This window comes from Pseudopodoces humilis, chromosome 11 (assembly GCF_049639895.1).
Source record: "Pseudopodoces humilis isolate 2021_Gansu_Grassland_sample_001 chromosome 11, ASM4963989v1, whole genome shotgun sequence".
In the NCBI taxonomy this organism is placed as follows: Eukaryota; Metazoa; Chordata; class Aves; order Passeriformes; family Paridae; genus Pseudopodoces; species Pseudopodoces humilis.
The window spans coordinates 13216344-13229226 of NC_142210.1; the positions used below are offsets into that span (position 1 = coordinate 13216344).

Sequence of the window (12883 nt, forward strand, 5' to 3'; positions counted from 1 at the left end):
CCACGCTCGGTGGGACACTGTCAGTGGGCAGCAGCCCTGGCACGGGGGCTGGCATCAGGTCTGGCACCTAGCAGAGACCACAGAACAGTTTGTCCTCTACATATGGGAACAGGTCGTTCCCAAAGCCCTGCTGCACCTCCCCACACCAGACCATCAGCCAGCAGTAGGCTTTTCAGCTTAGCAAGCAGCTACTTGTTTAAAAGGAAAAAAACAGCAGCAGCTCAGCCTTTTACTCAAATCTGTTAGAGAGAAGGTCTCGCTCTCTCCTCCTCTCATTTTTCTAGGAAGATGTTCCTTCAAACTTGCTGTGTGGAAAATAAAATTACCTTTTTCTCCACATACACACTTGTTCTCATTTGCAGGCCCAGGCATGCTGCTATGGGGAGGGCAGGGCAGCTAAGCGCACATGAATAACCTCACACCAGCACTGTAGATGTACATATGACTTTTTTTTTACGGTTCTAGTACCAAAATATCCCAGGCACAAAGGGATTTGGACTCTACAGCTAATGATCTATACAGGCCTCTAAGGAAACTGCACAGTAGCCCTGCTAATGGCTTCAAGGGGAAATGCTTAAGGCTCTGACTGCTGCTACTGCTGCTCAGGGAATTGTGCTTTTAGCTCTGGCATGCGATAAAAACCTTTTCTCACTGCTGCAGACATGATGGCTCTTCTGGAGAGAGGAAAGGCATTGACTAAGCTCAGGCCATTAACCACCTTTAAGCACACACGGAGGATGTAAAGCAAACACCACCCGGTCATTCAACACCCGGCGTTAGTTAACTACCCCCGGGACTCGCCCGGCGTGCCCTCTCTGCTCCCAGGTGCCGTATTGCTCCCTGTTCCAAGCACTGCCTGCTCCCTCTGCCCCGGGAGAGGAGAGCTCTGGGCACAGACCTGGGGCACTAACCTCAGCCCAGGGCACTGCAGGTTCCTTGCTGCCAGCAGGGCAGTCTGGCAAGCCTCATGTTTGGAATAAGCTCTCTCTCCCTGGTGTTTCAATTCCCCTTCGTGCCCCTTCCCTCCCTGGAAAAGGCAAAGCGAGCTTTGTTTGAGAAAAAGCAGCAAGACACAGTATTTCTTTAGCAAGGTGTGTCTGCAGTGCTGGCCTGAGCGTGCTCAAATCCAGCAGTGGCCACCATCACCTGCTGCATCTCGCTGCACATCACAAGGCAAGAAGGTGCCAACTTTAAGGGGACTCCCCCCTCTCCCCATTACCCCTTCCCATGAAAGCCATGCCACTGTGCCTCCATCCTCTGACTGGTTCATACTGAGACAATGGTCTCGCTGGTGTGGTGGCAGATTTTGCAATGGATTTTAATGAGGTATTTACAAGTTCTGAGGCGGGCTCCTTGCACAAGGAGTGTGGTCTGGCCCTGGCAGCTGGTTGGGCTTTTCACTGACATTCCTGCAACTCCACCGATTGCAGCACAGTGGAAAACATTTAGACATCAGAAATACCAGATTAATTATCTCTTAATTGATACCTCCACTTGGGGACAAATGAAACCGGAACATCTCTCCTGCCTTGGGAGCTTGCCACTTACAGATTTACAGCTAAAAATACCGCGGCAGTCCCGTGGCTAATCAACTTCACTGCTTACCCTGGGAGAGTTTATAAAATTGTCTCAGGCTGGCACTGCGAGCAGCGAGGGACCGGCACCTGGATGCAGAGGGCATTAACATTGTGCAGTATCCCCAGTGCCCAGGGAAGAGGCACCCTCCCTCAGGGCATCTCAGGGCCCCACAGCTGGGCTTCTCCAGACTAGGGTCCAGCCCTGACAAGGGGTTTCTCGCACTTTCCTGTCCATCATTAGAGGCTGTAGAGAGAAAAACCTCATCTCTGTGCCTTTTAAGAGCTCTTAAGCACCCTGTAGTGTAACATTTCCAGGGAGCTTGGGAATCATTTCAAGCTTGATGCTTGAAACAGCCTTTTTGTGCAGTGCTCTCCTCTACCTACAACACTTCCCAAGGGATCTCTTGCCCCCCATCTCCTTACAGGAATCCACACACAGAAGCCAAATTGCCACAGTGACCCCAGTTTCTTTTAAGTTACCGTCATCTTTATTTTCTTCACATATGTGCAAACAGAGGAGATCGCAATGGTGGTGTTCTTAAAAATAACAAAATGTATTTGCATACATTTCCCTATGTACAGGTGAACAGCCACAAGTAGTCTTCTTTTGCACAGCAAAAGATCTAGAGTATTGAGACCGGGGCCCAAAAAGAAGGTCTAACTTAAAAACAATAATAATAAAAAAACCCCCAACTTCACAACAGTGCAAACCTCTTGGACACGACAGCACGATGGAGTGACTTTAATGGAGAAAACGGCGGGGGGGCCTCTCGGATGTGAGATTTCTGACTGTAAACAAGGCGCAACACCTCCCTCCCGCCGCCCTCCCCGGGGAAAGCTATTCCAGGAATTTGGCAGATCTTCAAGGGCTGAGCCGGAGGTAAACAGCCCGCGGCCGCCTCCCCTCCTCGGGCCGCGGCGAGTTGGGGTCCGGCTCTGGCGGCCACCGGCACGGGAAGGGCGTCCGCTCCGCGGGATGCTGCGGGATGCGGGGGCACCGCGGGGAACCGTCGGGACTGCGAATTCCCCGAGGGGCCCCGGCGGGGCCGGAGGGGTCCGGTGCGCCCCGGTGGGGCCGTGCACGCCCGGAAGGGACCGTGCATTCCAAGAGAGGCCGGAAGGAACCCGGTGCGCCCCGGCGGGGCCGCGCATTCCCGGAGGGAAGCCGGTGCGCCCCTGCGGCGCCGCTCACGCCCGGAAGGGACCGTGCATTCCCGGAGGGAACCCGGTGCGCCCCGCTGGGGCCGTGCACTCCCGGCAGGGACCGTGAACTCCCGGAGGGGTCAGAAGGAACTCGGTGCGCCCCGGCGGGGCCGTGCATCCCCGGAGGGAACCCGGTGCGTCCCGGCGGCACCGCGCAAGCCCCTATGGGCTCGAGTGCTCAGCCGGTCTCGGGGTCGCCGGGGGGCGGCTGCTCGGCGTCGCTGCCGGGCGGGGCGGCCCCGTCTGTGCCGCCGCTCTCCAGGGAGGACTCGCTGCCCGTGCTTTCCCCGGAAAGCAGGCGGCGGACGCGCAGGTCGGCGCGCAGCGAGCGCAGGTCGTTGCCCAGGCTGAGCTCGCCCAGGTCGCGGAGGAGCTGGCCCAGCTCTGGGCTCTCGCCACGGCCGGTGCTGGGGCGCAGCAGCTCGCCCTCGGGCTCGCCCAGCGCTTCCAGGATGTCTTCGCAGTCGCAGTGCATGGCCCGCTCTTCCTGCTCCTCGCCCAGTAGGTCCTCCGTGATGGAGCCCAGCTTGGGCGCGCTGCGGCTCCGCTCTACCGGCGGCTTGTAGCAGCACTGCCCGTTGAGCAGCTTGCGCAGCGGCACCAGCGGGATGCTCTGCTCGCCCACCAGCTGCTGCTGCTGGTGCCGCGCGTCGTCCCGCTTCTTCAGCCGGCGGAACTCGGCCAGTGCCGTGGCCGAAGTCTGGTAGAGCAGCAGGGCCATGGCCTTCGCCTTTTCGGGCTTGGAGACCAGCACGGCGTGGCAGCGCAGCATCACCGCCTTGTGCTTCAGCTCGTGGCGGTAGATCCAGGCGAAGACACGGGGCAGGCGGGGGTCGGCCACGCAGTAGGTGACCCGGTGCAGCAGGTAGAGATGGCCGGGCCGGCGCAGCCCCTTGTCCTCGGCGTGGGCCATGCGGATGCCCTGCGCGCTGATGGTCAGCTTCATCTTGGTGCCCTGCCGGCCCGCCTCGCTCTTGCTCCAAATCTTGCAGACGGCCAGGTCGGTGCAGCCCTCACCTTTGGACTGGATGGTGGTGGCGTTGCCCAGGTAGAGCACAGTATACGTGGGGTCTTCGCTGGTGACGCGAAATTTCCGCCGCTTTGAGCGGAACATGCTGCCCACGCGGTGCAGGGCGCTCTCGGGGCAGGCGCGGGCCAGCGAGGTGAGGGCCGAGTAGTGCACGCTCACCGCGTACCCCTTGGGCTTGCTCTGCCGCCGCGCCTCGCCCGCCGCCAGTTCCACCTTGCTCCGCTTCCAGGGCAGCATGGCCCCGCGGGGCCGCGGCTAGGCGCTGCGCCGGCGGGTCCGGGCGCGGGGGGGCATGCCAGGGCGGCGGCGGCTGGGCTGCCCGCCCGCCCCACATCCTTGCGGGCGCCGGGCCGCCGCGGCCGTAGATATAGGCGGGCGCCGCGCTCCGCGGGCGCGGAGAGGGGAGGCCCCGCGTACCGAGGGCGGAGCGCCCGCTGCCCGGGCCCGCCGAGCCGGCGGCCCGCTGCTCGCCGCCCGCCCGCCGCCGCCGCTCTGCGCCGCCCGCCGCGGCGCCCCGGCCCCGGCCCCAGCCCCGGCCCCGCCGCGCCGTGGGGCGGGCAGGGGGCGGGCACGGGGCGGTGCCAGCCCGGCCGGGCGGCCCCATCCCCTCCCCGCTAGCAGCGGAGCGCGGCCTCCAGCGGGGCACGGCCGGCGGTGCCGCCGCGGGCGCGGAGGAGCGGGGACCCCCGTGCTGCCCCGTGAGCCCCGCCTCGCTCCCCGCGGCCGCGTGCGGAGGGTGGCTGCCGTAGCGCTCTCCTGCAGCTTTCGTCAGCACGGGCGGGGAGATTGGAGAGGGCACCGCGGGGCATTCGTCTGCCCAAAATCCCCTTAAACTGATAAAAATCCCAAGGACATTGTGGGACCTCACGCTCTGGGAGATCCCACGACTGGGAGAGCCCCAGCCTCAGCTGCCTGCCCGGTCAGGGTGTGCCATGCACAAATCCCCTTCTTGCAACATGATCTTTCCTTTGGTTTGGTTAGTCCGGCTCTGAGACCTGAAGGGCTTGCAGCAAATACTAGTTATTATGTATGAGTAATCCTTTGCTCTTTATTTATATGCAGCAGCCGAAGAACAAGAAGCTGTCTTGTAATTTCTTGTTGGGGTTGCTGAGTACACTCGCAGACATAATGAGAAAGTTGATCTCTGTGTTGTTACTATAGCTTCTTGTGTCATGTGTCAGATCTTTGCCAAAAAGAATAGAAATTCCAACGTTGCAGATAATGGCACTTCATCAGAGTTTGGATTAATGCTCGACAAAAGGGAGGCAGTACGTACTCGTGCAGTAAGCTACATAAACACCTGCCTAACTTATTTGACAAATCATTTCTAGAGTTTGGATCAATTAAACTAGTATGTAATTATCGTTGTTGTTGTTACCATCATTATTATTATTACTATTATTACATCATGCCATCTAGCAGATTACTTGGGAATTGCAAGTAACCACAGTGACCAGCATCATACTACTAAAAAGCACTTGCCCATTTGCTTGTATTTCCAAAATGCCCCTCACTGGAAGGCAGCGTGGTCAGCACCATCCCTTGAGACTTCTCAGCCACAGCTGGTACCAGGGGATCCCAGAGGCCAGTGATAGGTGTGGGTCAGCAACATGCTGCATTTCCTGTCTTCAGTGGCTCTAGCACAGCAGTTCGCCAGTGTTAGGAAGGCTGTTGCTTGCCCTGAGAAGTGAATGTGTTAATGCTCCCATTTTCCAATGAGAAAACATCATTTGGAGAGCTGCATGGGCTGGGTATGCACCAGTCAGTGCACACAAGCTATTGCATGGCCAGGGCTGGGGCAAAACAGGCCAGGCTCCTCAGCATGAAGCCCAGCACCCACTGGGATGCACAGCTGGGCTCGGCACCGTGCTGAACCAAGCCCTCTGCTTCCTCAACAAAACCACACTGAGACCTTACAGGAGGGCAGGTGAGGGGCTGAGGTCTGCCCTGGCCACAGTGCCCAGCAGCAGCCACTCTGGGGGGGTCTCAGCTCTCAGCCCATGCAGGCTGGGTGCCAGGGGAGCCCCCATGGTGCTGCCGGTGTGGGGGCAGGAGGGGCTATGTGCCATGCTGCAGCCTGTGGCAGACAGCTCCTGCCAGCCTGCAGGACCATCCCACTGCATGGCAGGGAGAGAAAGATTTTGGTTTGTACAGCTGATTCATCTTCAAGTAGCATTCAATGTACTTTTCTTTTGTCTTCTTTGTCTTGCTTTCCTTTCTGTGGAAACAGAAGATGCTGCTGTGCACATAAAATAAATCCAATGGCTTGAGGTGACATCTGACACCCACACATGGTGTGGCACTCCCGCAGTGCTCCAAGATCTGCCTCCTCCCTCAAGGTGTCCTGCTGAACCACAGCTCCTCAGACGCACGCCTGCCCTGTGCGCAGTGGCTGCCACCTGCCTGAACAGTGCCTGTGAGCTGCAAGGCCAAGAGCAACCCTGTCTGCTCCTCTGAGACGCGTGGGCATGGCAGTCCCTCCATACAAGGGAGTTGCTTTGCCAAAACCCTGCCTCCTCTAGCTGTGGGCAGAGGAACCTGTTCTGAGCCTTGGGCTGCTGGCTCAGCAGGCAGGTGTTTGCTCCAGGTGGGATGGAGCAAGAAAGGAGGCCCACACACCCTCCTGTGGTGCTGCCTCTGGGGGGACTGGTGCTGGTACACAGACACTTCAGATAATGATGCCCACAGAGCTGTTTGCAGAGTCATCCTCGTCTCTGCCATCCCAGTTGAAATGATCTGTGTTCAGGAATGTAGACTTCAAGTTTTCACAGCATAGGTCATGCAGGCTGCTGAGCCCTGTGGCTCTCCAACAGCCCTTGGGCATATTTGTCTGCAAACCCCAATAGTGTGTAAGGTGAGGAGGCAATCTGACCCTTTTGCCCTCCTCATGGCCTCCCCAGTCCTAAGGCAGTAGTGCTGCCATTTCTGCATTGCATTCTTGTGGTAGAGGGCTCCTTATCAGCATCTCAGAGACCCACTGGGGGCTCCAGATGGTGGCTAGGGAGCAACAGCACTGCAGAATACCTCCCTCTGTACCACTTGGAAGTGCAGCAGCAGGGAACTTGTGGTCACATCCCTGCTCAAGAATGGAATCTGCCTTGGCTCAGTTCCTTGCTATGCTTGCTCACCAGTCAGTGTGCCAGACCATTGTAGCTTTCCTTGCTTAATTAATGGGCCCAGTTAATTCAGGACCATCTCTTTCCTGCTATGTAGCAACTGCTTCAGTTCTGGGCACAGATGATTGCCACATGCTTCAGCAGCTGAAGAGCACGTTACAAATCGTGGTGCTCTGTGACAGCGATTCCCACACAAAATGCTCCGAGTTCTGTGCTGGGTTGAGGAGCTGTGCCACAACCTTTGGGTGAAGCCTGGCAGCAGGGAGCAGCCCAGTTAAGTTTGGGACACCTGCTCCATGCTTGAGGCTGTTCCTGTGGTGTTGGATGTCTGCGTTTCATTGCCAGGAGGAGAAACTGAGGCACAGTGAGAGGGGAGCCTGCCCTATGGGGCCAGAGCGTGCTGCCTGCTTCCCAGTGAGCACGAGGCTCCATCCCGGCCTGCAAGGCCGGCAGCACCTGCCCGTGATATGTAGGACTTGCATGCTGGGGGCTTATCTGTACAGTGCAGTAGCCTGGGGGCTGTGCAACAGCCTGCTCTCTATTTATGCAGTATTCCAGGAGCTACCGAGCATCACCTGCCTTCGTGCAAGCATGCAAATCCTGAGCGAGGCGTGGGAAAATCTGTAAGATACCATCTCTGCCCTGCGGCCCAGAGCCGGCAGCACAGCGAGTGCTGTACTTGGCCCTTGGCAGATCCCACTCCCTGCCACACTCCATCCCTCTCCTGCCCTGGCCACTCCAGTCTGCACTGGAACCCATGGTCACACCCACCACGAGCCCGTAGGTTCTGGGGTGCATGGAGTCTCTGGAGCCCAGACAGGCAGGCAGCTGCCCAACACCTCTGTTGAAGGAAACTGCTAGGCTGCCCATGCTGGCTGCCATGTGCAGTGTGGAGAGATGCAAGTGTCTGTCTGATGGAGAGAGTGAAACCCTGCAGGGTGCAGTCCCATTTTAGGGATGGCTTTTGTGCCCAGCAGTTGGAATTGGAGCTGTTGCAGATCTCTGGTTGGGGAGAGTGGTGCGAAAAGGTGCTGGGGAAAGTTCATATGACAAGACCAAAATAATTCACGGGAATGTACTGATTTTGTCAGTGTATGAAAACATGTCAGGCTTTCTCACCCCAGGTAGCAATAGAACTTCTTGTGTTGCAGCAGCTGAAGTGACACAGTCAAAGTGAAACACTGCAAACCGACATTTCAGTATGTTCCAAAACAAAGAGTTTCAGAGTCTCTATAACTATGCAACATGTCAAAGTTTTGACTCTTTGTTCCAAACTGGGACAAAGGAAATGCTGAACTGTCAGGTTTTTCCATAAAGCGGAAAGACCGAGTGGCTCCTGAGCCTCACAGGCCATCAGTGGTGGCAGGCAGGCAAGGTGCCATGGCCCCCAGCCCTGCCAGCTGTCATCCAGGTCTGGCCAGCAGCAAGTCACCAGGAGCGGGGACAGCCTGAGATGAGTTGGTAAGGCAGGGGAGAGCATGACCTGCTCAGGGAGGAGGGTCCTTAACAGCTATTAATGGAAGCCACATGTCACCCCTGCTGCCCTCCTGCCTCTCTGAAGGGGAGCAGCACCCCATCCTGCAGCGGGTGTGCCCTGGCAGGGCTCGGGCGCTCGGGGCTGGGAGCACAGGTGATGCCGGGGCCATGTGAAGACTGGGGGAGGTCCACGCTTAGGCAGGCCTGGATCCCCTGGGGGCACCAAGGGTGATGCCAGTGCTGATCAGGGTGCTGCAGACCAGGAGCAGCCCTGGGGCAGGGCTCTGCTGCTCGGTGGGGCTGAGGTGCTGTCAGCACACCTCTGCCTGTTTTTCAGTCACCGAGGGCGGCACACCCCGCTTCCTGCGCAGGCCGCCCCGGCACTTCCTGCACCCGCTGCTGTAATTAGAAGGGCAGCCGGTGTCCAGTGATGCAGAGCTCTCCCTTGGGTGTCATAGCACCCTGGGGAGGGCTTGCTGGGTGGGCTGGTGCTGGACAGCTGTCCTCACACCATGCTGCCAGTCAAGGGTACAGAGGTGGTGTTGGGGCTGCTCAGAGCTCCATCCTGGGGGCTGCCACCATGGCACCGTGTGGAGGGACAGCAGTGGGCAGCGCAGGTGAAATTTCTTGCTCAGAGCTGACACAACGGGAACTGTAGAAATCCCATCGGTTTCCCATCCAGTGCTTTGTGCCTTCAAAGAGGCAGGCAGTTCTCTCTAATTAACTTGCCCCCACCCTGCCAGGCAAGGACGTGATTTTATCTTCATAGAGCTGATGGAAGAAGCAGAGTCTAAAAAACTCACCCGAGGGCCCCAGCGGGGTTGGTGCCTTTTCAGGGCTCAGCCTTGGCCAGGCAGCCCTGCCTCAGAGTTTCCTCAGCATGCTGCTGTTTCTAAAGAGGAGCAAGACCTTCACCAAAAGATGGGAAGCTTGCGGAAAAAGCTTCACTTGTCCACACCAATCCACTTCTGAGTACAGCTGGAGAGGAGGGGGTTCAAGCAGCTGCAGTTGTGCACAGAACAAAATTGTCTTGGTGTTCTTTCAGGGCTGCTGTGGGGAGGGTTTCTTAATGGGTCTGCTTGTCAGGCTGAGGCTGGCAGTACCGCTGAATTGAGCATTGTGAACTACATGAATAATGAATAGCCATCACATGAATATTTTAGAGACACAGTCCTGAGATCTCCCAGTGCTGCCTTAAAGGAAAATGGAGGAAAAGTTGTCCAGAAAGAACGATGTTTCCTTTAGGCAAAAACGCACTGTTATGACTGGCTTTTGAAAAAGAGCTGCTGCTGCTAAATAATTCTCAGGATGTGCATCAAAAACTGGAGCAGTGGTTTGGCTCCAAGGCAGAAGAAGTTGGGAGAGAAGCCCAAGTCAATGATTACAATGTGCTGGAAGGACAGCAGATTTTACTTTGTCTATGCAATGTCTTTGTGAGAATTCCCAAAGCTGTGGCCACCTTCCAAAGAAACAACAGTCCTGGGCTCTCAGTGCTTTTCAGAGGAGTGGTGAGAGGTTTTGTGATACACAGGGGTGCTTTCTCTCCCAGGACAACACCTCAGTCCAGCCCGAGTACCTCTGTGAAAGAGCTGAATCGTACAAAGCCCAGCAGCAAAAAATGTGTTCATTTTGCATGCTGTGGTAGCTACTGCATCATATGGGAATGGGCTGCAAATCAACAGGTTTATCACACTTCACAGCAGCATACCCCTCTTCTCCAAGCTCTCCTTGCCTGGCTGTGCTCTTGGCACACACACTCTGGTGCCAAGCTGCCTCTGTGCAGCTCTTGTGACAGCATCTGTACCTCAGTGTCCTTTTTCACTGCGGTGCGATTAACCCATGCAGAAATGTCTTCTAGGAGCAGCAGGCTGTCGCGTTCAAGTAAGACTAGTAACAGCCTGTCTTGCTCAGGTAAGCACAGCAAAGCAATAGGAGAGGGATGAGAAACATGGCAGTTAGAAATATGCAATTACTACTCTAGCTCTGATGTTTTTGTCACTTGGATGACCCAGTCTGTTTCTCCTTCAGCACTGCTCTGCTCAAAGCAATCCTCACAGCGCTGCTGGCGTCATCCGACAGAAATAATTCCTTGGTGTTTATGAAGTGCCCAGAAATGTATCTGTTTCAAGAATGAGAGCAATTTGGGCATTGCTTAAGTAGGTCCCACAAAGGTGGTAGAAAATACCTGCAGCTAACTGTCCCTGAAGCACTTCTGTCTAGAAATGGGGAAAGGTGGGGGGAAAAGGGCAACGTGTGGGAAAAACATCCCAATCTAAATGCAGAGATCTTTGTTCTTCAGGTTACCCTCAAACCTCCCTGCCCCAGGATGGGTTGCAGGTAGTGAACAAGTCTCCTTTAACCACTGCACCAGCATTTCTGCCTGTCCTTGACTGTTCCCAGTTTATGCCACTGAACACAGCTGTAAGTGTCCCATGGAGGTCCATTGAGCTCTGCACTCTGTATTGGCAAAGTCCCCAGCCAAAGACCCCGATGGTGCCGAGGCTGTGCTGCCAGGGCTGTGCCAATGGGATTATTAGAGCATTTTACCTGTGGTTGGGCAGCCTGGGAATGGCACTGCACGTGCCTCATCTGTGGGGTTAGAAGTGCTGCCAGACCTGAGGCATGGGGATCAGCCAGGCTGGTTGGCTGCTCTGGCCGGTGATTATGCATTGTAGAGGGAAGGTAACTTTTAACTGAAGTACAAAAGAAAGACAATAATGAGCACTTATACTACTGCTTCAGCGCTCACACAAAGATTTGAGAGGGTTTTATTAAAGACGACTTGATTAGAAATGATTTTACTAAATCTCTGCCTGCTGTCTGCAGCCCACCAGCCTGCCATTGAAGCACCTCGCCTAAATGAAAAGGCGACCGCTGAGTCCGCTTTCATCTCTCTTATTTGCCTTTAGGAAGCATAGGAGGGGCCAGACCAGGCTGGTGGTGGCGGCAGAGCCTGGGATGAGCATGGCAAAGGTTCAGACATCCTTGGGAAATTTATGCCATAGAGCTACTTGCTTTGAAGAGAAGAAGAAAAGAAAAACTATGTCTTCCTAATGGGTGTTTATCATGGGGAGGCATCATAGAACAAGAGAAAAGAAAAAAGAAAGAGAGAAAAGACTGCTCCTACCCAGGAGCAGGGGATTGTGCACACTGCCATGCTGTTGGTGGCCAGCTCCTGAAGTTAAGCTTTGTCTGCCTGTGTTTTCCAGGGATTAGACAAGTTATTCTCCAGTTACAACTGATACACATTACAGAGTCGTAGTGAAAACTGTCTGGCCTTAACCCAACACCCATAAAGGAGAAATGCTTCATAAATCAGTTCAGTGAGCAAGTACAGGTCAAGTTGTTTATTAATTTAACCTTCTCTCCCATCTTGACCCGGACCCGCCACAACAGCTGCTGCCAAAATCCGTTCAGTGGTTCCCTGAATGGTCATGAAATGTCCTATGTCTGGCAAAGATGCCCAAACTCTGGCTAGATTTGCCAGCAGCCTCACAGTGGACCTCTCACAGCTGCAGCAAGGATCCCTCTTTGCCACCATCATTCTTCACATGCACTCTTTGCTTTATTGGGATGATGAACACTGGGGAAAGGGAACCTGCACTGGCCTGCGTGTGTTACAGGGCACAGGGTCAACCTTGGCCACAGGTGCTGGTGGCTTTCCCTAGAGGGAGATACAAACTCCTGCTCCCATGGCTGGCTGCCGGGCAGGGTTTCGCACGATGTGGTTTGATAGCATCTGCACCAGGCTGAACCAGCAAGAGAAACTGGCCCCACTGCTGCTGGCATTACCACGGGCTGGGCTGGGGCTGGGGCTGGCAGCTCTGTGTGTCACCCCACTGCCAGGGCCTCCTGCTGCAGCACCGACCTTGGGGTGGGAATGAACGTGTCCCTGGGCTCATTACTGGTGGGGCTGGTGACTGCTATGGGAGGATGGGAGGGGGTTAGAGCTGGACTTGAGGAAGGGAGAGCCAGAGAGATGTGTGTCCATGCTGAGCACCATAGGGTGAGAGGGGTGGATAGATGGGTGGGTGGGTGGATGGATGGATGGATGGATGGATGGATGGATGGATGGATGGATGGATGGATGGATGGATGGATGGATGGATGATCACAGAACCAACCGGGTGGAAAAGATCAGTAATACAGAGTCCAACACCATATCAACATATCATATCACTAGACCAGGGCACTAAGTGCTACATCCTTAAACACCTCCAGGGACGGTGACTCCACCGCCTCCCTTCGCAGTCCACTCCAACGTCTAATCACCCTTTCAGTGAAGAAATTCTTCCTCACGTGCAACCTAAACCTCCCCTTGTGCAGGTTCAGACCGTGTCCTATCGCCGGGGGCCGGCGGATGGCGAGGGCCGGGCCCGGGCCGGTGGCACCGCCTGGCGGCAGACGCGGGGGCACGGCGGGCCGGGCGGCGGAAGGGCCGGGCGGCGGAAGGGGCGGTGGAAGCGGGCGGTAGAAGGCGG

The 12883-nt window shown here is 56.1% G+C and overlaps 1 protein-coding gene across 1 annotated transcript; it reads right to left on the reverse strand.

Moving 5' to 3' along the window:
- Window positions 1-2042: 2042 nt before the first annotated feature.
- Window positions 2043-4074, reverse strand: FAM43A (family with sequence similarity 43 member A). The gene has a single exon (XM_005527096.3). It carries the CDS (start codon window positions 4045-4047, stop codon window positions 2959-2961), a length of 1089 nt encoding a protein of 362 aa, XP_005527153.1. The 5' UTR covers window positions 4048-4074; the 3' UTR covers window positions 2043-2958.
- Window positions 4075-12883: the final 8809 nt, after the last annotated feature.

What these genes read in the sequence shown, in the direction of transcription:
- FAM43A (XM_005527096.3), bottom strand. Translation starts at nt 4,047, where the DNA reads ATGCTGCCCTGGAAGCGGAGCAAGGTGGAACTGGCGGCGGGCGAGGCG.